The sequence below is a fragment of the Tiliqua scincoides genome, chromosome 1 (assembly GCF_035046505.1).
Source record: "Tiliqua scincoides isolate rTilSci1 chromosome 1, rTilSci1.hap2, whole genome shotgun sequence".
NCBI lineage: Eukaryota > Metazoa > Chordata > Lepidosauria > Squamata > Scincidae > Tiliqua > Tiliqua scincoides.
The window spans coordinates 61,264,866-61,292,735 of NC_089821.1; the positions used below are offsets into that span (position 1 = coordinate 61,264,866).

Genomic DNA, 27,870 nt, shown 5'->3' on the forward strand with positions numbered 1-27,870 from the left:
AGCTCCTGGTTTCACTTTAAAAATAAACTGCAGTTCTACATTACATACCAACTGTAACTTGTACTAAAACGAAAAAGCATCCAAGAAAGGGGTAAATGAGCTCCATAAGACTCCTTCATGTTGCATTGTGTGTGAGCTGGGCCTACTCTCTGCATGTCTCATTATGTACTAAATTTACATAAAAGTTACAACCACTCATCTCAAAAATTGAGACAATCTGTTACCCAAATTAATGACTCAAATACATTTTATTTTATTAAGGGAAGTCTACATAATTTTGTTCTTGGTATATGATGCAGTTATTTCCTTCAGTGATCTGTGTGCTACAGAGTTCTTAACAATCCCTCCTAGGAGTATGGCACTTCCCTGTGATGCTATCCTAAAAGGCAGTGTGTTATGTGAGAGAGAATGAATGAGACTATTGCAACAATGTGGTGCAGCAGATTGTGCAATTCTTTCGTATGCATTAGTGATACACAGTCCCTGGGATACAGAAGCAGTTTTACCCACATTGTCATGCACAGAGAACTGCATGCTCCAGCCAAACTTAGTGTGAGACGGCAGGGGTTCTACAAATGGTGATCTGAAGTGCCTAAATGTCCGTTTAGCAACATGAATCCATATTGTTTACTGTTTAAAAATATTTAGCTGCAGATGTTTTCAGTGAGCTATCTAAAATGCCTTTACTATAGAGTTACTGCCAATTCATTCCCCTATCGGTATGTATAGTTAAGATTTTTATAGTGCTAAGACTCCAAGGGTTAAGTGAGGGTAGGCTTATCAGAATCCATACTCTTGCTTCCTTGCTTGTAAGATATTGTTCACCAATATTTTTGCATGAGGAATGTGTTCATGTGTTACAAAATTAATCTACTGAACCATAAATCTCTTTGCTGCAGGTCATTAAGAAACAGCAGCACTGAATCAGCAGAAGCATGAGCTGAACTAGAACTTTTCAGGTGAACAGGAACAAGACCAGAGTTGTCTCATTTGGCAGGATATTTTTATTCAAGTTCAGATCGCCTATACTTGTTTTATGAAGAAATGAAACAGATGAATATTGAGTACTTACGCGATGGTGAGCAAGCTGCAGGGCAAGTTGCACAAATGCATCAGGACTTGTTTTTGCTTTTTTCATAAGTCCTTTCCCAAATGTATCAAAAGGAAAAGAATGAAAATCCACATCATCTGCCAGAGGCTTTGCAACATTCAGGGACCTCTCAATCACTTCTTGGCACTAAAAATAGCAGCAACACAACAATTACATTAAACAAAAGGGCCGCTATAAAATAGAATTTATTTAACAAAACATGTTATTTTGCCTTTGAAGTTTATACTTCAAAGAATGATATAATTACTTGTCATTCATATAAAGGTAACTTTCCTATTACAGTAAAAAAGGCTAGACACAAGTATTCTTATTAAGCACGATCAATTCTGGGTAGGTTCCAAGAACAAAATCTGCCTTACTCAAAAACCTGCTTCTGAATCCCTGACCCGCCTCTTTCTAAAAACAATTTTCCATTCATTACTAGACAGTTACTTTGTACTTATTTTTTCATAAAACTGATAAAAGAAAACAAATATAAGAAGTGCATTAAAGCTGTACTTCTCAAAGCATTCTAAAATAATATTGAGGATGCCAACAAAATGTTGTCAAGCACAGTTTAAATAAGGTGAAGAAATAATAGCAACAAGAAAATAATAGCCCTGCTAATAAGCCACTGAGGGATGTTCTATGTTAAGATTTTGGGACTGAAACACTAGCAACAACAAAGTCAGGCTAAGCTAATTAGGTGTATTCAAAACTAATGCATGGATTGTACTAGGCCTAACCTAAATGCTTCTTTGGTTTCTGAACATTCTTTAACATACTTAAAGGAAACAATCCTCTGCTGTGATCAGTAGCAACTTGTGCTGGGCAAGAGTTAGAAATCTTAGGGCACTTTGTACATTTAACATTTTTAGTGGGTACACCACATTGCGTCTGTAACCTGTACTTGATAAGAGTGACATTTCAATATTTTAAACAGTACACAATAAGCTAAACAGATGCTTAGCCACTTCACGTGCCTGCCAACACTATAGAGGCATTAAAGTAACTAGCCCTGGAGTAGGATAGGAAGTTCCCGGTACAGCCCACAATAAGCCTTTTCTTCAAGTTTGTCTCCCCATTGGCTGAAGACAGAATTGCAAACTGTGGATCACCATCCAAAAAATAAGTAGAAGGCGAATTCCCAAGCATATCAATATTTTCCTCTTGTCTTTTTACTGTGTGCTATTCAATTGTCCACAGATGAAAGGTAATATGGAGGGATCCAGACCAGCACTCATAACATTTGTTTCTAACATTTGTTTGAGGCCAATTCTCAACAGCCTCAGTACTATTTTGCATATTCCTCATAAATACATGCTTTCTCCTCTTGGAATTGTGGACACTAGGCTCCAAAGCAGAGGAGAGAATAGGTCAAATGTCAGGAAAATGATCTGGATGAGATCTCTATTGAGACAACCTGGAAAGGGTTGTGCTGCTTTAATGAGGCACAAGTTTTGCATGAGAAGAACCTAGAAGTGCTGTACCATTATAGATCACAGGACATGTTGCGAAATGTGCTACTACATCATAGTATGTTTTGCTATAGCAGAATTCATGAAATACAGTGGGTCCTCCTTATCCACAGGCTCAGAACCTACAGATTTCAGCATCTGCGGATATCTCCCTGCATCTCAGAGGGTATCTTGGACACCCTCTGGTTGACTCCTGGTTGTGCCTGCAACTTCTGGTTACATCCAGGTGTTCTGAGGTGTGGGGAGTGGGGAGGCCCGCACTCACAATACCTCCTGGATATGACCAAAGGCACAGATGTGAACCAGAAGTTGCTGCCAGTTGTATTCTGGAGGCCCTTTAGAGGTGGCAGGGAGGTCAATGAAGTTGACTGTGGGTCTGGTGCAACCTCTGGAAGCCCTGGCATAACCTCCAGGTAAGTTATTGGGGTGCTGTGACCCTGCTCCTACTGGGACTCCAGCATCCACAAAGTTTGTTATTTGCAGGGGTTTCCAGAACAGATAATGAGGGACCATTGTACTGTTGATTTGGATGCAACCTATGATCAAGCATCTCTATTACAAACTGAATAAATACACAATGAATAAGATAAATGTTATAATCCAGGTCCACCAGTGGCTTTGCACTCACTTCTTCAGAGATTTCCCATTGTAGCCTGGTAGGCATAGGAATGCTTAAATTAATATCTCCTTTGCAATGCCCATCTTCTGTGTAGCCCAGTTCAAGACAGTCAGAAAACATGACATTCTGAGGAGAAAAACATACACATCATTACAAGCATTGTATATCAATAGAGAGAGAGAGAGAGTTGGGGAGTATGAGCCTTATTTGAAGTGTAGTTAATATCTATTGAATGTACTTTGATTAAGATTCAACTCACAAATGGAAAATGGAACAGTTAAAATTGATCTTTTACAAAACGTATTTGTTCTTTGAATTAAATACAATTGGCTAATTTTAGCCCTTCAGCATTAATCTATATTTAGGTGCACTTTTCAGAGATTATGAAGTACTGTAATTGTTGGAATTTGGATGCAACGCCACCTGCAGGACTCTGGAGGAGAGTGCAATATCCAGTCACCTGAGAACTCTGTACCTGCTGCTCTATAGGTCTTGCAGGAGGCATGGTCCTTAACAATATTCCTTCCCTTCCCCCCCCCCCCCACATTCTTTGTTTCTTTCCAGACCACTGCAGGAGAAGGTGTGCTCTGCAAGGGCTCCATACTCTCCAGGCTATCTTCACCAGACTGCCACACAAATGGAACAGCTACTAAGGTTCTCTGTTCCAAAGTAGTAGGTCTTCTAATAATTGCAGGATACATGTACATAACAACGAAATGTGAGTAAAGTATTTCTTATGAAATCTTAACCAAGCCTCCGCACAGTAATCAAGGTCTCAGAATACAGACTGATATATCAAAATGTCAAACGTTTACAGGTAAGTGTTGTTTTACATATAAAAATGAAAATAGTTTTATGTGAATACAACCAAACACAGCATTTGACATGTTCCAACACTATCTGTTGTGTATTCTACGCTACTGGGTCCAGACTTCCTATTATATGTTCTTACAACAGCTTATGGAAAGCTTTCTTACTTATGGAAAGCTTGTCCACAGTTATGTAACAATGGTTTCTTATTAAAATTAAAAATAAGGATGTAAAAATTCTGAAACAGTAGAGTCAGACTTATTCATGCTTAAATAAGGATCTTCAGTTTTACTGCATTAATTGTCAACCTTCTGTAAGTGTCAATATACGACTATTGGGGAAGAGACAAAGATCCATTGATGCTTCCAGTCAGTCTGTCACTGAAGGATTATTTCTTGTTTGGGCTCAGAATGGTGAATTAAAACCAATAAGCAGGGAAGTGTTTGGATTTACCATCAAATTCCTTAGAACAGTGGTTCTCACACATTTAGCATCAGGACCCACTTTTTAGAATGAGAATCTGTTGGGACCCACCGGAAGTGATCTCATGACCGGAAGTGACACCATGGAGCAGGAAAATTTTTAACAATCCTAGGCTGCAATCCTACCCACTCTTAGCCAGGAATAAGTCCCGTTTACTACCATTCTTGAAAAAAATATACATAATAGCTTGTTAAAAGTATAGGTCTGTAACATTTCCCCAAATGTAGTCACATACCATGGTAGCATCAAGTCTAATATATTGAAAATAAAACATTGAAATGAGTGGCTGAAATTGAGTCGTGACCCACCTAGTGGGTCTTGACCCACAGTTTGAGGAACACTGCCTTGGAAAACCTCAGGACAAGTTGCACTGTGTTCCTGTACACTCACCTCCCAAAGGTGTCCAATGATTGGCGCATCTGCCCAAGAATGTTCAGCATTCAGGCCCATTTTACCATTCCTGAACACTATAAATGTGAATGACTTATCAAACCACCTATGAAAGACAAAATTCCCAAATATTAAGAACTTTCTTATTTGGCATAAAGGCGTATTTTTTAGCATAAGCACTTACTACTCATACCCTACACCAGTGGTTCCCAAACTTCTTTGACTGGCAGCTCCGTTGACCACAGCCATTGGCCGTGGCTCCCCAATAGGGCTACAATCCTATATACTGTGTTGGGTGCTGTGTTGGGTTGCAAGGATTCTTTGGCTCCCTTGGCTGGATTCTACAACTCCTGGGGAAGCCATGGCTCACAATTTGGGAACCACTGGTCTACACACAAAAGGTCAGAGCAACCAGCTATACATAGAGGTGTTTGAAAATGGTGGGTTTTTAAAAATTTGGTTTTTTAAATTTGTTGTTAAAATGCAAAATGTGATGTTTTGTGTTTTTATTGACAATTGAATACATAATTCCTGTGTTGCTTACTCATTAACTGTGCACAGAGGTCTTTGGAAAATGGTGCATTGTAACACTGAAATGAACAATGTTTGGAAAATGTGGTGTTTTGTGTTTTTTTTTTTAGTTATCAACAAAACAAAACACCTCTACCTATACATTTACAGTGGTAAACTCAAAGTGGAGTAATTGAAGCATCTAAGGCTGATCTTTTTATGAAATAATGCTTATGAATCTTAACATGCCTGATATGAAAGCCATCTATGGCTGTGTGCAATTGAAATGTGTGGCTCCATCACATGACACTTAAAAAAGGAAAACAAAGAAACAAAAAAACACCAAACAAGATTACTTACATGGCAACAATCAAAGAGCTTCATCCAAAAGTTACAAGAGGAGATATTTACACTACATTTTAAACTAGCTGGGTCTTCATTTCATATACCTAGCAACTATAGTTTTGTGACGCAGGGGAGAGGTTGCTAGAGAATTTTTAGTACCTTCACCAAAAACTACAATTTCCAGGAATCTGGGAGAAAGCAGTGATATATAAGTGACAGATGAACTATGTTTAATTTATATAACATTGTCAGGGGAAGGGAGAAGGCAGGTTGACCAAGGGTAGTCGTACCTAGTGGTTAGCATGAATGCACCCCTTCCTGCTCCTCACTTCCTTCTACTGGATCAGCAGTTGAACAGGGGAGGACCTAGGCAGCTTTTATCTGCTACCACCATCCCAAGCTACAGAGAATAGGCCGAGGGGGGGGGGCGCTAAGAAAAGCTCCCTCCCAGGAGACCACTGAACCCCCGGAGTTCTTAAAAATCAAACCCACAGTAGTATCTTCTGGGTGAAGATACAAGGCAACCCACTGAATTATCCGCCAGCTTGGACCAGGCAGGCAAAGAGTCAACATGTAAGTACTTCAACTCCTATTCTTTTCAACTTTTATAGTAAATAAAATTGGGGATGAAAGGGTGAGCAGAAAAAAATACAAGCAGGTTGATGGAAAATGTTGGCTGAAAGCTCAAGTTGAGCAATGGATACAATATCCAGCAACAGCTAGCAGATGCAGCAGAGATGCTATTCAAGAACAAAGCCCACAACACCTTCCCCCCACAAAATGTGTCCCATCATTTAAAGTTGGAGTTGAAAGAGCAAACCAATGAAAATTAAATCCATGAATGCCTCTAGTGAGAGGAACAGTCCATATCCTAACTATTTACATCCACCAGATGCTTCAGGGATCACACAAGACAGCAAGGTTCCTGCATCCGGTTGCCACTCTCTTGCATCTGGCCTTCTGAGGTCACCTATTCCTATGCCTAAGGAATGCTTGATCTTTGCACTTACTGGAGAGTAAATGGGTGTGTCTCCTGTGAATCAGTAGCAGATACTATGACAGAACCTGGCACCCCAAGGCTCCTTTGTGCTTTGTGCTTAAATAACTAAGGTTTGATGATGTCTCAAAGTTACCTGATTGGAGTAGGAGCCCACCTGGCTTTTCCTTTCCAGCTCTTGTACTGAGAGAGACAGGTCTGTTGCCCAGCTGGCAAAGCAGATTTATTGCTAGGAAGAATAGCTACTCCAGAAAGGAAGATGAACCCTGAATCTACATGTGTCTGGTGAATAATACAAACACAAACCAGTAGTTTTTAAAGCTGCTAAACCTGCACTGGAGCTTCTGGGAAGTTAAATGTGTCCAAAAATAAGGAAAACTATGTGAAAGGTGGTGGGGGAGAAGACAGGTCATGCGTCACAAACACATATACGCTTGTACTTTGTAACTTTCTGTGAAGTGCTGTTAGGCACATCTACAAACATCCCTTCACTTCTTAACAAAAAAAAAAAAAAGGAAGAGGTCAAAAAAGGTATTCCACGCATTCTTTGGGGGAAGTGTATAAGAAACTGTATTAAAGTTACGCTACCCACAGACACAGTACGAACAGAAAATCTGTTTATTTGTGTAATAATAAATTTTAGGATACAAAATAAAGCTTGACCTACTGAAAAGGGTAATCAGAAACACGTATAGTGAAAAATATATGATGGATATGACTAACACTTTATTTCCCATACTCAATGTACCTGTCATAGCATTTGCCATGCAAAAGTGCCTTTGCATAGGAGTCCATTGATGTCACTGGATCATCTTCCCTATAACCCTGAGCAGTGTCATCCAAAGTCACACAGAAAGCTGCCTTTTCAACGGCATCTAAAGATTGCTTGTTCTTTCCACGTGCAAAGTATGTCTGACGAGCTTTTGCCCAAGGCACTCTGCAGCAAGAACATGAATGTATAGATACAGTGTAAAGTGAATGAATGTCATGCCTTACAATCATCTATTTAAAAGGGGTACCATAATTTTAGCAGATTTAAGTTGTTCCTAATAAAGTAACAGAAAACTTTATTCTGTTTTAGCCACAGCTATAGATCCCACAAACATTGAGAACCAACAAGTTCCATAGTTTGAAAATGGAAGATGAACAAAGCACATTTATCATGTGTAAACTGATGTACAGCTTTAAAACAATGCACTGTATAGTAGTGTCTCTCAGAGGTCTTGGTGGAAAAGATAATCTGAATATGTCCTAAGTGCAGCAGTATCAGAAGCAGGTTTCAAACTTCTGCACCCCCTATCTTTACATATAATGCATTATGTGAACATGGAAATTCCTGTTCAACTTGGGACCGAATTATACATTACAAAAACCGTACAACTTTGGCCTTTGTTTTACTTTTAACTACTGGGGAGGGGGACTGCAAAGCCACTGGGGGAGTTATTACTTGGCCCCCACTGCGTCCCCTCTGCAGATTGTTTGCCCCAGATGTGCTATTTACAGTTAAAAAAAACTGTCAGTGAAAGCCAATGAAAACTGCCTTTATAATTAGTACAATGCCCAACACCACAACAGTTCATACCTGTCACCTGCAGTAAGAGCGGCTAATTTCTCTTCACCAGGCTGGGGTTTTGATTTGTCATCTAGAATCCATTGCATCTGCTGTTCAATTTCCCGAGGTGCCAGCAATCGGCCATCGTAGAATAGCCACACTTTGTAATAGCATCCTTTGTGGTACACAACAATGTGTTTGATGTCTTTAATATGCTGAACAGTGTCTAGAATTGCAATCCAAAGTTTTGAAATGAGTAAGATTTCAGTAATGTAACCTTATAGAATGCTCAGCTCCAAATTACATCAGTTCATCACACCAAATCCATTTACTTACTTTATATGTGTTTATAGGCACACACTGTTCGTACATCAATGTATTCTTCTTGAAGAAGATGCTCAACATTCTAAACCTGCACCAAATAAAGTTGCTCTTTACAAGCCCAATGATACTCTCAATTTTGTAATGTCTTATGAGTGCCAGTATTGTGCATTTCCAGCTCTCTTTGCAATGCCTTCCATTTCCTTATATAAATCTGCATTTTGGCATCAAAACAACTAAATAGGACAAGGCTGCAATGCTGCGGGATGACCGAGTTGAACAGAGCCTATTGAGAAGCTGAGTAGGCTCAACTGCAGAAATTTTAATGTAAACAAACCCAACAGGCTTGCACATGCCCTTAACTTTGCACTCCTGCTAGCTACTCCCTTGTTGTAGTAAGGGAGTACTCCCTTACTTGTAGTACTCCCTTACTTGTAGTAAGAAATCCAATATCTGTTGGCTGAAGCAGCCAGGCTCTCTCATTGGATTCTACTGGTCTATTTTTTAATAGGAAAAATTTTGTTTGGAAGTGACCCACATGTGAAAGCCCTGTCCCACATCAAAAATTTACCACCTCAGGATAAAAGCAAGCTCTCTACACTTCTCTGACATGCTTGGCTTTGACATAGGACAGGAGAATTCAACTATCACTAGAGGCAAAACTACATATCTTAGGAATATTCTAGGTTTTCTCAATCAAGCAATGTAAATATCACCACATTCATGCTATGGAAACAAACAAGTGCAAATGCCAAACCTTTCCCTAGGATGCAGAAGAGTAACCTATGAGTTAGCTATCATACAGAGCAAGTATTGTTTTCAAAATAATGCCAGCAGATAATTTAGCATCAAAACTTGATAATCATTTTTCATTGCCAAAGCAGTACATGCTGAACAAAGCTTCAGAAAAATGAGACAGAGGGAGTATTATTGAGGACATTAGTAGCAATCTTATTGACTAAGAATATTCCAAAGGTAAATTCACTCAAGGAAATTAAGAAAAAAATGGGCAAAATGTTGAAGATTTGTTCCAGCTGAATTAATGGTTACATTATGAAGCATTACTTGATATTTCTGCATGGTCCAATTCAGGAAAGCATATGAACCATTTGAGTCTGTTTCAATGTTTGATGGAAACTATGTTGGATTGCCTCACTAAATTATTCCTCATTGATTATTATTCCACATCAGAACATGCACAAAATTATCTTCCCCTCAAAGCAGATCCATCATCTGTCTCTTTCCCCCGACAGAGTTTATTTCTTGTTAACTGTAATTTCCTTTCACCCATATGCACCATGCCTACTCTAGTTTTGCAGCTGTATTTTCTCCTACCTCTTCAATATAGTCTGTATAACAGAACAAACAAGATGACATAAAATGGTCAGTGAAGGGAGCAAGCCCCTGAGCCCTATCATACATGCATGGAAGGGTGTGGAGAGAATCACACTATATTCTCCCCACTATGTTACAGCTCAATTGATTGTACATGAAGCAAACAAAAGAAAGAAAAAACATCAAAAAAGCATAACCACTCAAATGGTTCTCAGATAATTTCACCTAGATCTTGTTTTTCCAATTGTGTCCCATACTGGTAAACACACAATACTAGAAAGTATAACCAATCTCTTTGCACAAAGAGTTATTTTGTATTCAAATTCTTTATTGCTGGTTTAATAACACCATCAGTAGAAGATAAAGAAATATGTTTGGTCAGTTCTGAAGAACTTTCCCTTACTTCATCCCACTTGATGACTTTATACAATGGATGCATCTGCATCATTCCAAATGTTTCTCCTCACTCCCTGAAATCTGCAGGAGAGATAATGCTCTGTGTTCTGATTTACAACAAAGGGAGATTCACAATGGCACAGAGTTGCAAGGCCTTTTCTGTGGTGACACTCATACTCTGAAAAGTGCTTTGCCTGAAGTTCATCTGGACACCTCTCTAGATGTTTTGGTGGCGAGTCAAAACCTGTCTCTTAAGGAAAGCAGTATATCATAGTTGAAGGTTTTCTACATTATTCTAGCATAATATTTCTAGAAACTGCTAACATTTTAAAAGATGTTTTTAAAGTATGTATATCTGACTTTTTATGTTGTTGTCATTACTGTTTTGTTTGATGCATACGGCTTTGAGTGCTGCTTTGACAGCAGAAAACCAGTACAGAAAACTAAGTAAATAGTTTTAAATTTTTCAAAACATCTGTCCAGAAAAACACACACAACACAACACATCACACAGGTTTCTGACACATGGCAACCAATGGGAACAGATGCTTGGATCAAGCTCTCACTATTCATTAAATCCCCACACTAATCCACTTAGCAGCAAGTTGCCACAATATTGAAATGGTTCATAACTTTAAAGAACTGAATTTGATAGCACAATCACAGCGATTTTTCTGTTAGAAAAATCATACGGCCTCACCAAATATGCAGACATTATAAGCTGAAGAAATCTGTTACATACACAAAAAAATCAGAATGCCAATGGGGCCAAATACACTGACAGGACTAACACTGTACCTGTCTCTGTGCCCGGTATACGACTACTGTTGAACATACGTTCATACTGAGAAGAGCACATTGGGACGGTATTGTAAATCATAAGCTGAAAGGAAAAAAGGAAAGTCAAAAAACCTCACAAAGATTTCAGAACGAGGGCGTATGGAACGCATGAACTCCCACGAAGGTTAACAAGGCAATGAAAGCCAAGATGATCCACAAGAATGAAAACAAAAATGGAAGTGATCACATGAAAAAATCCAACCAGGTGGCAGATCATTTCTCAGGAGCAGCTTTTTAAAAAAAAAAGAGGAAAGAAAAGGCAAAATGTGTCAGTAAAGAACTTTAAGTGCTTTTCTATTATGCACTGAGCATATCTGAACCACCATTTAAGTTTCTTCAGTAGCTACCACCTATTTAAAGTGTACAGTTCACTCTGTCTTCCTTTGGTTACACACTGTGGATATGAATGTTTGTTATTAGAACACTCTGGCTGTTTTTCCAGATCCTTTGGGTGTTCTGACGTTCTTTGTCTTCAGTTAGTTCTTCTTACCTGTTTCCTCTCCTGGCATACGGGAGGTGTTAAACATCCTCTCCCATTGAGCTGAGCAGAGTGGAACTGTGGATCCCATCAGAAGAATCTATGCCACAAATAACGTTACAATTGTGTTATACTAATATTGTTAGCATGTGAGAGAAAAAGATACATGAGGGTCAGAGATGTCAGAAGACACTTAGGGTCATTTCACACAAGGGGTGAACTGACTATGCAGAAATCACTTCCCTGAGAAGAAAGTGAACCAATATTGGATGCCATTCACTATCTGTGATATTCCAAGCACATGCTTATTTCATGTACACAGTGTTGCAATTTCTCAGTAGGCAATACTGTCATTGAAGCAGATTTCAGAATTTTGGTTTCCAAAACCCTTTCATTTTTATGTTCCTGGACCTTTCTCTAGTCCAGCCATTTTCAACCTTTTTCAGCTCACGGCACACTGACAAGTCACTAAAATTGTCAAGGCACACTACCAGTTTTTTACTTACATTAAATTACTACATTACAGTTCATCTTGAATTAATAAAATTAATACAATTAAATCATTACATGACAAAAAAAAATTGACAAGAAGCATGGAAAGAGAAGTGTATGTGGTTTCTGAAAAGGAGGAAAAATCCTATGTTCAAATTCTTATCAAAAGTGCCAGAAAGTGTTGGCAAGGACAGGGCAGGTTGATCACATAGTGGGTGAGGGGCAGTGAGGAGACATGCTTGAAACAAGTACAGGATTAAACTGGGGGTGGGGGAGAGAAAGAGAGAGAGAGAGAGAGAGAGAGAGAGAGAGAGAATGTGAGTCAGTGATTCTGTATCTTTGGAAGGTGTGGACAAGTGGGGGAGAGACAGTAAGATAGTTGCTACCTGTGATTGTGAGATGGGGGGGAATATCCCTGGGGAAGGGGTGGGGTGGGGGAGAAGAGGAGAGAAATGCCAATTACCTGCTTGTGTATTTGAGAAAGAAGAGTGCAACCAAAAGCCCAATCCTATGCATGCCTGCTCAGAAGAAAATCCCATTACAGTCAATGGGGCTTACTCCCAGGTAAGTGTGGATAGGACTGCGGCCCAGCACCTTTCCTCTAAAAGCCCCAAAGTGCAGGGAGGGTCGCTTAGGGGAATTGCAGGCAAACTGGCAAGGAAAAGGGACTTTCAGGAACCCTTTTCAGCCAGCCAGTCCTTAGGTAGGGGGCCTCAGCAGACTCGCTCGCTGTGTACCTACTTGCAGCTTCTGGCTCCCTCTTCTCACTCACTCCACATCCTGGCTCCTCTGGGCTTCTCTGGTTGGGCAATCAGCACACAGGCAAGCAACAACCGCCTTCGTGCCCAACCCTATGCATGTCTACTCAGAAGTAGGCCCCATAGTAGCCAATGGGGCTTAATCCCAGGAAAGTGACAATCAGGTTGCAGTCTGAGTCGTGCTCAGTAGCAGGGGCAAGCTCCAAGTGGACTCTTCAGCTGCTGCATGGGATGCAAAGCAGCCGTGACCAGCCCTTTCCCTGGCTGCTCCCTTGCTTGTTCTCCCTGCCGCGGGAGGCTCAGAGCAGCCACTTCTCCCACACGCGGGCGTGTAGCTGCTGCCTGCCTCCTCTGATCCCGTGGCACACCTGAGGCAGCCTCACAGCACACCAGTGACCACGTCACAGCGGTTGAAAACCGCTGCTCTAGTCTATGGCAATTCCCCTAGGTATGCTTAAACTTCTAAATTCATTCCAAAACTCTTCCTTCCTCTGCCCTCCAAGATAATAGCACATTAAGCTCACATCAACTGAAGTGGGGGCTATCACTCAGGTTTTGATTCTTTATACACCATCTCTTTACCAATAAGAGACACCATTTTCAATAGCCTTTAACAGGATATGATATTGTAGAACACCACATTTCTAGTACCAGAAAAAGGGTGCCGAAATGCCTCCTATGAAGAAATATAAAGTAAGAGTTGAAACTGAAGAGAAAGAGGAGAGGGGTGACAGATACATAGTACATAGAGCATTGTAAATTCATATCTAATATAAAATAGATCAAAATGCAATTATGTCACAAAATCAATGAATCAGAAATGCTGTTTGGGTCCTTCATTCATAACAATAAAATACATACATAGAAATAAGTTATAACCATATGGAATATTTCATACATAGATTGCACAGCCAATATTTTTCCAACCTGAACTGGAATAAAGGTTAAAAAAAACACAGACTTCCATAACCATATGGGATAAAGGTTTAAAAAACCACACAGATTTCACTGAGCTTCACTGTAACTAAGGGCGCAATCCTAACTGCTCCTTATGATGTAAAGCATGTTTGCGCCTCCGTGGGAGGAAGCCGCGCTGGCCTGCGCCGACACAAGCAGCAATGGTAGGCGTGGGGGTGGGGAGGAGGCAAGAGGGGGCATTTCTGGGCGGGGAGGGCAGGCAATGGGCGGCCCTGGGGGCAGGTGCGTAGGGAGCCAAGGGTGGGGCTGGGATCCAGCAGTTATGCCTGATCCCAACCCCCATCCCCACGGAGAACGGAGCGGCTTCAACCTGCTCTGCTCTCCTCGGACTTGTGCTACCTCCTTGGCGCAGGTCCAAGGAGACCCATTGGGGACAGCAGCCCTTACCCAGGGGTAAGGGGAAGAGCTTCCCCTTGCCCCTGGCTGAGCCACTGCAGCCAACGAACCTGCGTTGGATGCAGCGCAAGCCTCCTGGCTTGCCTGCTCCAGCGCAGGTTTGGATTGCTCCCTAAGAGTGATTTCATTAGCTACCTGATCTGACTGTCATTCACAATTTTCATGAATTATTGTGAATATGTGCACACCAGAACCCTTCTGAAAAGCCTAAGCACCCCTCAAAAGTATTCAAGGTGCTTAGTAATGACAGGTACAAACTTAAACAACTGGATAAAATTTTTAAAAAACCACGTTGAATAAGAGGCAGAAAATAGCAGAAACTTAAGCAATGAGCCACAGTGACTTGTTCATGATGAAAATGAAAAACCAGCTTCAATGTGGTCCCCAGGTTATTCAGTAACTTCATTCAGGGTGCAATCCTTCACACATTTAGCTGTGTAAGCTCCATTGAGCTCAGTGGGATTTACTTCTGAGTAAACATGCATAGGATTGCACATGATTCATAATGGAATACACTTTTAAGTATGGTGGATATGTCATATCTTGGACACACCAATTTTACACCATGAGGAAGCTTCACTTATCTCCCACCCCCAGTTACTTTTCAAACAGAAAACAGATGTGACAGAGAAGATCCAAATTTATAACTATTTCAGGAAAATGCACATACTGGTTTAATTTGTTGTCTGTCCAATTTCCTCCTATATAACAGGATGGCATGGATAGCATTGCCAGCTCTAGCTGCCTGCACAGTAGTGGGAGTAAAATACAGGAAGTCCTAAAAAGATGAAAGAAGCAGACATTAATAAAGTTGTACCATGCTCATGCTAAAGACCTGCCAAATGCTTGCAGTCTCATAGTTAGCCAAGGGAGGAAAAACTCCACATATGCATGTTTTCACTTTATGTAGCTCACAAAATGATTGCACCAGGTGTGCTCATGATTCTAGTTGGCGAGATCATAGACTGTAGCTATACTTGCATACCTAGTCACGTGTGCTAAAAACCCACTCACATCATTTGCTGCAAGCATGCACAACTGGGTGTGGGACTATAGGCTAGTATGGCTTTCAATGAATGCCCTTGAGAAATGTTATTTCCCTTCAAAGGACATCCTAACTGCAATCTTGGTGACCCCATGCTTACCAGTAGGGCACTGCAAAAGGGTTGCCCCCAGACAGGTATTTCTGAATCCTTGCAGGACTTCCTAGATATGCAGGGAAATGTTACACTGTAGAATATCTCCACCCCCCTCCCATCCTGACAACGGCTGCACACAAACAAGTGAAAAAACAATTACAATCCTTGACAATGACAGAAGTGCAAATCAAACAGATGGAAGGTGGTAGAATATATTACAATTTTCTCCTGCCTTCTTCCGATGAGATCAGAGCAGTGTACAAGGTTTCCCAAGTCACCTTCATTTTAGCCTAACCACTTTGTGGGGTAGATTAGAATTGAAGATAATGACTGGCTCAATGTCACCCGGTAAACTTCACCCAGAGCGAGAATTTGAACCCAGGTCAAATCAGTCAAGCTAAGAACCCAGGTCTAAGCTCAATACTCTATTTACTAAATCACACTGTCCAGCCATAGGGTCAGAGAGAACAAACAAATTCCCCACCCTCTTGACAAAGTCCACAAGCATAGGGGTGGGAAAGGAGAGAAAAACTGGCCCAGAGAAACCAATTTCCTCTTCCCATAAGAAGAATGAAAGGAAAAGCTATTTCCAACAGCACAAGGGGAACAAGCTCATTCTCCCACTGGTTGCCCCTGATCATACCAGCAACCCATGACATGTATATCCCAGTGCATATGTTGCACATGGTGGATTGGTGACATTTTTGCTGATTTATGGCTTCACGTTTTCAACGAAAACGATACAAGGCAACATCGTAAGTTGATTGAATTGGATGCCCTAGAAGTAGTGGCTCTGTGTGAAATATCCACAGAACTACACCATTTACTCACCATTGCAAAGTAATTACTGTTAACCATAATAGGCCCACGTCCTCTTAAATAAATATATTCTTCCCACCAGTCACTCACCTACAACAAGAACAAACAGGATCAAATTATTAATCTGTGAAAGTCACCATTTAATCAAAAACCTCTGATCATTAGAACATCAGCCCACATGGGCACAATAGACAATTAGCTTTTGAAAATGAATTCAACACAACCTCAGGGTTTGTTGCAAGATCAGACTGATTAGCAATAAATATCTGCAAGTCAGATGAGTGGACACTAGCCTTTTTCCCTCTGACTGATGAGAATTATGCAGGCCAGCTGAGTGGCAATTTCTTTGGTAATTAATACTGAGAGATGGATGACAGATGCAGGTTGGAAAACAAGCAGAGACTCATGTAGTCAGTACCTTGTCTGAGGAGTTTTAAGGAGTGGCCAAGATCACACCAAGAAATCAAGACCACCCTCAGAATTCATTGAGGAGCAGTTTCTCAGTTTCTAATGTGTGGTGCAGTTATTGAAGCAAACATAAGGACACAACAGCCAGAAAATAACCTAAGAATGTCAGTAGTACAGTGAAATACCAGACTGGCTTGTCATATAAAGGTGGGCTCCCATATCTGCAGATTCAACATATCAGCAGATTCAATTATCTGCAGATTCATCCCCTTCGCACCCATTAATGCATTAAGAACATAAGAGCCCTGCTGGATCAGGCCCACGGCCCATCTAGTCCAGCTTCCTGTATCTCACAGCTCTCCCAGGGAACACACACAACAACAAGACACTTGCATCTCACTGCCACCTCTCTGTATCCAGTACTCTATTTTTGCTCACACCCCCCAGCGAAGACACCAGATTGCAACTGGGTTTAGCTTGTGCTACTTTATTAAACACAGGGTGTAATCCTATCCTGTGCTGGAACAGGCAAGCCAAGAGTCTTGTGCTGTATCCAGCACAGGATACAGGCCCAAGGCGGCTCAGCCAGAAGCAAGGGGAAACTTTTCCCCTTACCCCTGGGTAAGTCACCCTTGCCCCAATGGGTCTCCTTGGATGTGCACCACCTCCTGAGGTGGCACAAGTCTGAGGAGAGCAGAGCAGCTTGAACCTGCTCTGATCTCCCTGGGAACAGGAGTTGGGATCCAGCATAACTCCCAGATCCCAGCCCCACCTCCAATTCCCCATCTGCCAGTCCCTGGGGCCACCCACTGCCCTCCCTGCCCCCACCCAGGAACGCCTCCCTCCTGCCCACCCCAGAGCCTTGTGTCGGCCCAGTTGGGCAGATGCAAGCCTCATTTAGGAAGCTGGCGTGGAGGCTTGTGTCAGCCTCCGCAGGCCAGCACACCTCTGAGTGCTGGCCCGGCTTTCTCCCGAGGCAGCGCAAACGTGCCTTACAGTACATTTGTGACCCTCCTGGGCCAGCGCCCACAGTGACCAATTTTTAATTCATGAAACCTACTGAATATACCTTCCCTCCCTCGCCAGTCTGGGGTAGACAAAAAAACCCTGCAATCCATGCGTTTTTAAAGTCTTACCAAAGCAAATATCTGTTTGCTTATACACCTCACTATAAGCCTACAGGCTTACAGTGCCTTGCAGGCTGCCTCCCAGCAGCTGGAACACTTGAAAAAATTTGAATGAGGTCAACAGGAAGCAAAGCCTGTAGGTTTATAGAGATGTGTATAAGCTAGCAGATTTTTGCCTTGGTAAGGCTTAATAACGTGTTAATGGACACAAAGGGGGGAGGTTCCCAGATCTGTGGTTTCTGTATCCAAACTAGTAACTTACTATGGGCCAGTTTAAGTACTCATGACTGTTCCTAGCAGCTAGACTAGAATCGATTGTGCGTGTGACATGGGGAGTACTTAGAAGTGAGCAACCTTCTAAGGGCTTGACTATCACCAGCTTCTGCAGTCAACAAAGAATGACAATCTCTAAAAATAGGATGCATCAAAATACTAAGCAACTTTTGCTTTTGCGGCAACTTCTCTTTAAAGAAGAGAACTTCTGGGACAACTTAAATTCAAGAATGAAGAAATATTTAAGAGACATTTAAACATGCTTTCACAAAAAACATTCAATTCATACACTTACATAGTTTGTAGCCCACCAGGATTTCAACTTTAAATACCACTGTAGTTTTGGTCCCAGATTTACTGCAAAGTCTTTACCAAGAGCTTCCATTCTTTTAAACTCTTCTTTGTTCATAAGTGGTTGAACTGACTCCAAATACTGGAATTGGTAAGAACAGAATTGGTCATAGAGCAGAATTCCCCAAAATCACTTCTTTCTTGCCCCCACCCCTCCCCTGCACACATAGTCAGCAAATGGTACTTTCCACGAAGCAGCAGCAACCAATGTTACAAGGTGTGATGAATAAACCCTTTCCAGGTTAAGTGGACTTAGCGCGTATCATTTAAATCAAATCATACTGCTGTCCTTATACTATAGTCTGAACAGACTGAATTTGGATGCTATAGTAACTGCAAGCCCGAACTCCAGGCCACTGGGACTAGAGAAAGGAGCTGGCAGTAGCACTCATCTTACATATGTGCCCCATCTCTTTTTTCTGAATGCATTTTGAATGTGAATGCATTCTTATTATTGACCTGATGTTTGGCCCCTATGATTGCCAAATCCTGCCTTAAGATACAGATTGTTTTAGGAGTTGACCCTACTACTTTGATTTGTTTCCCTTTTCAAAATTCTGAAATGCCCCACGCTTATGGGTGGAATTCAAAGTAATATTTCCATAAATGGAAGTGCATTCTGTGAATGAAAGGAGGATTAGGCAAGTGGAATGTGCCTTTCATTTTTGAAGGAAACTTATATTCACAGAGTGTGGCTTTGATCACAAAAATGTTAAGAAGCCATCCTACATTTGAAAAACAACAATACTACAAACATCTAATACAATGACATATTAGTACTTTGTATATTAAAACTAAGAACAAAGCCCAATGAGGGAAATAACCTTAGGATTCTAAACCATTCAAAGATTACACAATGCAGGGAGAAAGATAAAGACAAAGGAATGTTAAGCCTTTTAATATCCCACTCTTAGGGTTATAAATACTATATATATAAATGAAAGGTGTGGCAACCTAAATTTTACTATTCATGATTTCATAATAGGTGACTGTACATATGTCAATTTTACATACACATTTTTTCCAGCAGAGCAATCAAGGTTTATATTCCATTTGAATTTAATAACTGAGGGAAGTTTCAGAATATTTTAACACACCCTATTTACTGTATCTTTAATAGCTGGAACAGGAAGTCGTGGCAGAGATGTCTGGAAACTGTACAACATTGGTTTATGACCTGAGAAAAGCTTCACCAGTGCCTAAAATGAAAGAACAATAATATCACACATTTCCGTAAAGAAAACATAGCTTAAGAAAGTTTGGCAGACTACAGAACAGCAGAATAAGCGTCCATGCTCCCCTCCATAAATGTCTAGCCTTTTCTGGAAGACAGCCATCAAAGAGCAGATTCAGACATGAATCAGTTGTTAATCAATTGCCTTATATTGCATCTAAAGTCCTTTTATAGTCAATATAATGCTAATTCTTTACAGTGCTCTTAGTTCTGGCATGATTGACAGCTGTTGTAGCCAGTGAGAAAAGTGAATTAGGGAAGCGCAGGGACATCAGTGTCAGTTTCCTGCTTTATCTTTAATGATGTCTCCTACAGTGCTGTTCCACACAGTGTTCATAAACATATCCCCCATGCTATGTGTAGTATTTATATTGCAAGCCAGATCAAGACAAAATGAATTGTGAAGTAATTATTTACTAAATACGAGTGTTCCTTCTCTTCCCATCTTCTCACACATAAAGACTTCATTTGAAGCACATCACAGCCACTTCTTCCTTTATTCTAAAGATAGCAGAAAAGCAAAGGTTTTCCCTGCATCATAGGGAAGGTTGTAAAGTCCTAAAAGGAGGATCACAGAAACAGTGATCTTCCCAGTTCTTTTAGGACTTACAACTTTCCCCATGATGCACAAGGTACACAAGGCTTGTTGTGTTCCATCCTTGGAATGCTGTCCTATATTACAGTCCTCAACAGCCGTGCTTGCTGGAAATAACAACAGTGTAGACCATTCAGCTATTCAAATATTGCACTCAAGAATGGACAAGCTTCACTGAAGTGAAAAGCCATTCTGTCACCTCCCAGAAAGTAACTGAAATGAAATTTGGAAGGATAGGAAGTGCCACTCAATGACATCCCTCAGTATCAAATAAACATTGAAGGAGAAGAAAGACACTCAAGGAACCCAACAGAGAACAAAGTTACTAACAAGACACATAAGATCAGGCAAGGTTCATGTCAGCTCCATATGCTACTATAGGAGAAAGACAAAAGGTTCTTACCATCCATATCTTGGTTCCTGTAGAAAGTTTGCCATGCTCAGCAAACATCCATCCATGGTAGGAAAGCAGCATCTTCAGAGAGTAGCGCATTGTGTAAATAAGGGCCACCCAGAGCCCTGTCCCAAAAAGAACGCCACTGACAATGTTTTGCGTTTGGTTGGACATGTAGCCACTAGTTAAAAAAAAAAGAAAGGTATTTATAAGAGAACATTTGTCATTCCAGGAATTCTGCAAAAGATTTCATTATCAAAGTGTATGAAGAAAATTGTTTCTTATGAACAATGACTACTTTGAACATACAAAAGCTGCCACTTGTTCAATAGGTCAATCTGTCATAGTTAGTATTGGCTATTCAAGTATAGGATGGGGGAAGACGAAGCTTGGCAAAAGCACTCGTGAAAAAGATCTAGGTGTCTTAGAACCCAATCCTGTCCAACTTTTCCAATGCAGAGGCAGCCATGCCAACACAATGTGAAATGCATCCTGTGGGGGGGGGGGGCAGTCATGGAGCCCTCCTCAAGATAAGGGAATACTGTATTTGTTATCTTGCCTTGGGGCTGCACTGTAGCTGCATCGGTGCAGAAAAGTTGGATAAGTTGGGCCCTTAAGTAGACCACAAGCTGAACTAAGCCAGTGAGATGCAGTTGCAAAAAAAGTTAATGCATTGCTGGGTCTTATTATTAGAGGCATCATTATCTGGCACTGAAACAGTCTGCCATGTGTAGTTGTGGGCTCTCCCTCACTGGAAGTTTTCAATGGCCACCTGTCAGGGATATTGTAGCAGTTGCTTGCATTGAGCAGTGGGTTGGACTAGATGCTCTCTAAGGTCACTTCCACATCTACCACTCTCATAAACGGCACAATCCTTTTCCAAGTACAAAAACTTTTTCAAGAAGACAATACAGGAAAAGTCTGAAGATAGTTATCTGAAGCTTATTTCAATGCATACATTGTGCTAAGCATTAAAAATTTAATTCACATTTTTCACTGTGACTCTCTGATGAAAGTAGACATATTTGTTTCAATGGAAGAATGGAAAAGATGACAGAACATGCTGCACTTTTTGTTGGTTTTCTTGCTTTATTCTAACCATAAACTGTCTGGAGTACCTTTACTAAAAAAAGCAGGATGAAACCACTCTAATAAAATACATACAAACATAGCAAGCATTATTGCACTCCACTACCACCCTTGACTAGTTCTGTTGCACAGATTTTAATTCGTGCAAGAACAGAATTCAACTCCTTCCACACACCTGTATGTCTCCAAACCCCACAAATACCAGAAACACTAGCAAACAAATCCTATCCCCCACTATACTATAGCATGCAGCTGCACCAATGCAGTATGTGCTGCAAGATGTGGTGGTGGGGTGACCAGAAAGCCAATTAGAGGGAAGTTTAAGAAAAACAACTTTTTTAGTTACCCGTTGGTATGCCTTCCTGCCACCTACGTGTCTCCTTGGCCCCACGCCAATTATGCACCTGACATCCAAGGAGATGAAGGAGCATGGCAAGTTGAAAAATAGAGAACAGGATCCAGCATGCACCTTTGCTGCTGAGATCCAGCCTTGCCCTTCTCCCACCCCAAACTTCCCCCAAATCACCCATGGTCCGTCCCCACCACCACTGTAAGTGGTCTGGTGCATACACACCACTGGCCTTTTCTTCCAACACTGTACATGAAGGCAGTGAAGCTTTTGTGCTGCCACAGCAGAGTCCAAGGCAGTGAACTGTGAGACCCACTCAATGGCAGATCTGATGGTTTTCACACCAGAGACCACTTACTCATTCGCTGCCCACGACCCGGAAGTAACCGCAATGACATCATCGTCACAGCAGTTATCTCCAGCGCGCTGACTCCTCCGTTCCCCATTTTGAAAAAATGGGGGAGGGAGAAGCAGCCCAAGCTTCGATGGAGCGGTTTGTGCAGCTGCTAGTGGCAAGGAAGGCTCCATTGGAGCTTTTCTGTGCTGCTGAAAGGTGCCCAGGAGGTGAGTGCCACAAGTCTCCTGGGTGCGTTCCAGCATCATGAGAAAGCTCCGATGGAGCCTTCTGTGCTGCTAGCCGCAGTGCAAATGGCTCCCTCAGAGCTGAAAGCGGCACGCGCCTCCTCCAAAATCAGAGGAGATGCGTGCTGCTTCTGGCCAGCTTCCTGGCCATTCTGAGGGCTGCCTTCCTCTCCTCCCCTTTAAAGAAGCAGCACACATTCTTTTAAAGAAAGGGGAGAAGAGGAGGGCGGCCCTCTGGCGCTCTTGCAGTCACTTTAGGTGCAGTTCCCTGCTGATCTGAGGGTTGCCCTCCTCTCCTTACCTTTAAAGAAGGGGAGGAGAGAAGGGCAGCCCTCAGATTGGTACGGAATCGTGCTATCAGTGACTGCAAGAGTGCAGCCACTGTCTGTACAGTTCCCAGTTGCGCTGATGAATGAGTGGCAGGGGAGAATGGTTTGCAGGGCCACTTCCCTAGGCACCTAAATTCCTGGCGCCTGGGCATTTGCAACCCTTGCCCCCCCTGAGTATGCCACTCGACCCACTACAGAATGGCCCTTGGTAGGACTGGACTGTAAGAAAACTATTTTTCCCAAATGTAGCAGAAAGAGCTTCCAAGTCAAATTCGAGGAGAGGTGGAGAAAGAATTTAACCATTCCTGGAAAAATAATCTAGGTGCACTGAGGGCAGATGAGAAGAGGGTAGAGTTTACTTACGTTGTATCAAGGGTCCGATTGATTTTGGCTATTAATCCCAAAGAAGGGTCTATTTTGGCATACATCGTTGACATAACACCTACCACTACGATAAGCCAACTGGATGGGCTAGCAGGATAAACTCCTGTGATGATGCCATTCTGGAAAGACAAGAAACTTATACTTACTATTTGAATCCTGAAGCAACTATTACACATTTCCTGGATAAACACTAAACTATCATTTCAACATTTTTATTCCACTTGACTTTTGAGGAAAGAGAAAACTCTTAGGGACCCCTTTTTTATTTAACCCCTATAGGTCATTGGTTGCTGTTTTTACATGACAGTATTTTTATTATATATTATTGCTGGTTTTACATCTTTTAACTGCTCCAATATTGTTTTCATTGGTTTTTATTTAAAGTTTTTGTCAATTAAGAGCGTGGGGATAGAATTGGGAATCCAACTTCCTATGTTCAGGGCAGACAGTAAACAAGGGTTTCAGCATCCCTTGTATTCTGCATCATGTGCAAGTATGTCCCAGGCACAGTTTTTAAAAAGCACTATTAGTTACCTTGAATCTGATGAATTTCTTCTTCCAGGAATAGAGACCAGACAGATAGATCTGCCGGAGAGCTTCATGGCTCATGCGCAGATCTATTCCATCTGGAGTTACAGTGAACTGAAATGCAACTGCTTGGTGGGCTTCTGCCATTGTTAATGTGTATCTGCCAAATAAAAGGATTAAAACATTACATTGGTATAATTCATAACTTCATCTAAGACTGTGGATCCCAAACTTTTTAGCACCAGAACCCACTTTTTAAAATGACATTCTATCACGACCCACCTAGGTTTACCAGACTTTAAAAAAAATGATCTAGAAAGAAATATATTTTATTTATTTATTAGTAATAACAACCAGAAAGAAAGATCCACAAACATTTATCTCCCTATATTTACACTTGCTTACAAACTGCAAGATCTCAGCTCCTTGCAGGGCAGTTAGCAGCTATAGTATCTGATTTTTGAATAGCTTAAGGGCCCAATCCTATCCAACTTTCCAACCAAAGTGCAGACCAAGGGAAGGGAACAAATGTTCCCATACCTTGAGGAGGCCTCTGTGACTGCCCCACAACTACAGGATGCAGCACAAAGTCCACTGGCATGGCTGCACTGGCACAGGAAAATTCGACCGAGTTGGACCATAAGGTAATTAATCATCTGATCTTTCCATCACCCTTTAGCGACCCCCCAAAAATCAGGCCGTGACCCACCAGTTGGTTCCTTCCCACTGTTTTGGAACCACTGATCTCAAATATTTCATCTACAACTGGAAGCACATACCTAATGCAAACCTGTGCAGGTCAAAGATATACCAACTTGCAACCCCAACCCACCCCACCCCGAGACTACTGCATGTGCACCAATCACTTCTCCTATAATACTATACTCAGGTCATGTCACAGATATGTTATGCAAGAAGAGCAAAAGCGTTGCCCACAGTAACATCTACAACAGGATACTTTCGACCAAAGGTAAATTAATAACAAGGTCTGTGCCCTGGAGTAATCATAGTATCTCACTAAGAAGAACTCGATTAGTTTTTTTCCATGCAATCAGAGAACTTCAGAGCCCTGCATTCAAACCACATGTTTTTGTGAGAATAATCAGAGCAGCCAAAACAAACAAACCCATTATAAAGATAACAGAACAAGTCTATGAATGCAGTCTGATTTAAAATTATAGTCATTTTAAAAGACTTTATAACCACATTTGTAAATGTTTTTGTATTTTAATCTACAGATTTCACACACTGGATTTTCCTGCTCTGCCACACTGGTAAGTACTTGAATATTGCATCATGCCTCACTAGTAGAGTTTTAGAGCAATTTCTGTGTTCCTGTTCACTGCCCAGCCACAGTCCCTGCCCCATGAACGGGCCTAAATCAATTCAAGCTATAGCACATTTTTTCTCCTTGTATAATACCATAACCCAGCAGTCTCCAAACTAGAGATCGCTGTTTGCTGCAAACAGCCTTCCCAATGCAACTGCAGCTTACTGTTCCACCGTGAAAGCTGCCATTATTGCTGCTGATCTCCTTCCACATTTGCACCATCCCGTGCACCACCAGGAAATCCTGGTGCAGAGCCTGCTGAAGCAGCAGAATGCGGGAGTAGTGGGGCAGTGTGAACATGGAGGGAGACTGGTGGTGACAATGGCAGCCACTCCCGTGGAATGGTAAACTCCATTCATGCAGAGGAAGGAATAGCAAGGGCGTCAGGTCCGGCCCATGGTTTGGAGAGGCCCACCATAATCTAACTATCTTATTAATTGTTGTTCACCAATACAGGGAGGACCTCGTTATTCACTGATTTGGTATCCACTGATTTGACTTACCACTGATACCGAGGCCCCCCCTTTAAATGCCTTGTAACAAGGAAAAAAGCACCAAAATCCAATTTCCTACCTTTGCACTATTAATTATAATTTCATTCCATTAGATTCCATTATTCCATTCTATTCCATCTAGTAGCTGAATGTGGTATAGTGTCAATACCAATGCATTCTGGAGTGACAAGAGAGAAGCAAGAAACCTGGAAGTGGTTCTTTAAAGCTGATTTGGTATCCACTAATTTTTTTATCCGCTAGGGGTGGACAAAACCCATCACAGAACCCCAGTTATCCATTATCCACAGAACCCCAGCAGATAATGAGGTGTGACCTGTACTCGTCTTTTTAGCTTACATTTTACAATTATGCCTCTGTCTAGCATTCAAGATGATACTTTTATCTCTAAACTAATCAATTGCAATTAAACAGAAAAGATCCACACAGGGCACTGGAGTAGGACTGGTGTGGCATTAATGAAATTAATCTCAAGTGGTTAAAACCAAGCAGAACAGATTGCTTCCCAGGACAAGCTAAACATCCTAGTCTTTTGAATTTGTATGTATGCAAAACAAAGAAGGGCAGGGCAAGAAAAAGAAAGGGAAACAAAATCAGTAAGTGTCCTTGGTTAAATCACTGCCCAGCAAACTAATGTCACACACTCAAAGACAGGAAGAAGTTAAAATACTTTGTTACTAAGGTTTCTATCCTAAATACTACATATAGAAGAGTCCCTGTGGAACAGACCCACATATATAGAAAGAATGTTGCGCACTGTTACCTCCACTGCAAAAGAACCACTGAAGAACGTTCGGTTTCCCACACAACTCTGGTAACATGAGATAAGAGAAGGACATGCCGGGAATTGATAACACGGCTACTTCCCATGGCTGTATTGCAAGGGCTCTTGGAACAGGAGAAAGACCATTTTTTGGTAGCCCCTACCATAAGACCTTGGGGTTCCTACATTATCAAAGCAGTGTCAAAATAATTTATGCTGTTTGAGGCGCCCACTTCACTGAAGCAGGAATAGGAACTGATGGATAGATGCGAAATGGAACACATCTTCCAGTTTGTAGTTTTGATTAATTTTCATCACAAGGACAAGTCAGTATTGTTCCCAACTGTATTCCATGTTGGAGCAAAAACTTTTAGGCAATCATACAAGCCTGACTGGATGACATACACAGATTTGAATTGAGTCAGCCAATGAAAATTGATGAAAGAAAACTTTCCTCTCCAAAGATATAATGATACTGCTCAGAACTGTCAAGAAACTTTCTCCATATAATGGCGCTTAGGCATATGTGGACATGTCTGGAAACCCAGACTGGCAAGTACAAATCATCCACACTTCTGTATCCCAAGAAGGACAACACCCAAATTGTTGCCAAGACTGACAATAGTAAACCATTGGCCCCAAGTGCAAGGTATTTCATATATATTATTCTCAGACAATTTTACAACATCCTAAATTATACCCATATTAGAGACGGGATTGTGCCTTGGGACAGCAAAGCATTATTTGCACCTCTCTGGAAGTACATGCGTTGTGTTCTGGTCTCTAGTGTCAACCCAGGAAAAAAATTTAGTTTTGCAAGTTGGCAGTAGAAGCCAGTGGTACACAGCACTGATTGGCTGAATCCCATGAAATCACAAAACTGTCATCCTCCAGAGTTCTATCACCTTTTTAAAAAAAATAATTGTGCTTTTAAAAGACACTTTAAAAATGTGCTGCCTTTTTCCTTATGACTTCAAAGTAGCTAGCAATCAATTAATAAGCCCACAATACAGATCCAAAACAGATAATTCCTGCCCCATTGACAAAAACTAGTAAACTCCAGTATTTGTTTTATTTTTTTACAAACTGATGAATGAACATTAACTGTGCCAGTGCAGCTGTGCCAATGGCGTGTGCACTGAACCCTGTAGTGGGGAGGCAGACACAGAGGCCTCCTCAAAGCATGGAAACATTTGTTCTCCTACCTTGGGGCTGCATTGTGACTGTGGCGATGCTGGAAATTTTGATAGGATTGGGCCCTTAGAGTCTCACAGTTTATTTACTACCACTACACTATGGCCTAAAGCTGTAGCAGATACACTTAAAACAGGTTAGTGCAGATTAAGCTAATCTCAGTGTGGCTTTGCCACATCAGTCAGGCACAGAAACCCTTCAT

The 27,870-nt window shown here is 41.4% G+C and overlaps 1 protein-coding gene across 2 annotated transcripts in view; it reads right to left on the reverse strand.

The window, feature by feature from the left end:
* Positions 1-27,870, reverse strand: part of CPT1A (carnitine palmitoyltransferase 1A) — a 50,515-nt gene that overhangs the window by 11,841 nt on the left and 10,804 nt on the right. The window contains exons 2-14 of one of the 2 annotated variants that reach the window (XM_066611148.1): positions 23,876-24,029; positions 23,321-23,460; positions 20,618-20,789; positions 19,483-19,584; positions 18,330-18,467; positions 16,239-16,316; positions 14,939-15,046; positions 11,657-11,744; positions 8,305-8,500; positions 7,471-7,659; positions 4,871-4,976; positions 3,197-3,313; positions 1,073-1,237 (exon numbers count right to left, since the gene is read on the reverse strand). In XM_066611148.1, coding sequence (XP_066467245.1) covers positions 1,073-1,237; positions 3,197-3,313; positions 4,871-4,976; positions 7,471-7,659; positions 8,305-8,500; positions 11,657-11,744; positions 14,939-15,046; positions 16,239-16,316; positions 18,330-18,467; positions 19,483-19,584; positions 20,618-20,789; positions 23,321-23,460; positions 23,876-24,016 — 1,740 coding nt within the window. In that variant the 5' untranslated portion in view covers positions 24,017-24,029. Of the gene's footprint in view, positions 1-1,072; positions 1,238-3,196; positions 3,314-4,870; positions 4,977-7,470; positions 7,660-8,304; positions 8,501-11,124; positions 11,210-11,656; positions 11,745-14,938; positions 15,047-16,238; positions 16,317-18,329; positions 18,468-19,482; positions 19,585-20,617; positions 20,790-23,320; positions 23,461-23,875; positions 24,030-27,870 lie in introns of both variants that reach the window. The other variant, XM_066611147.1, reaches the window with a different exon arrangement.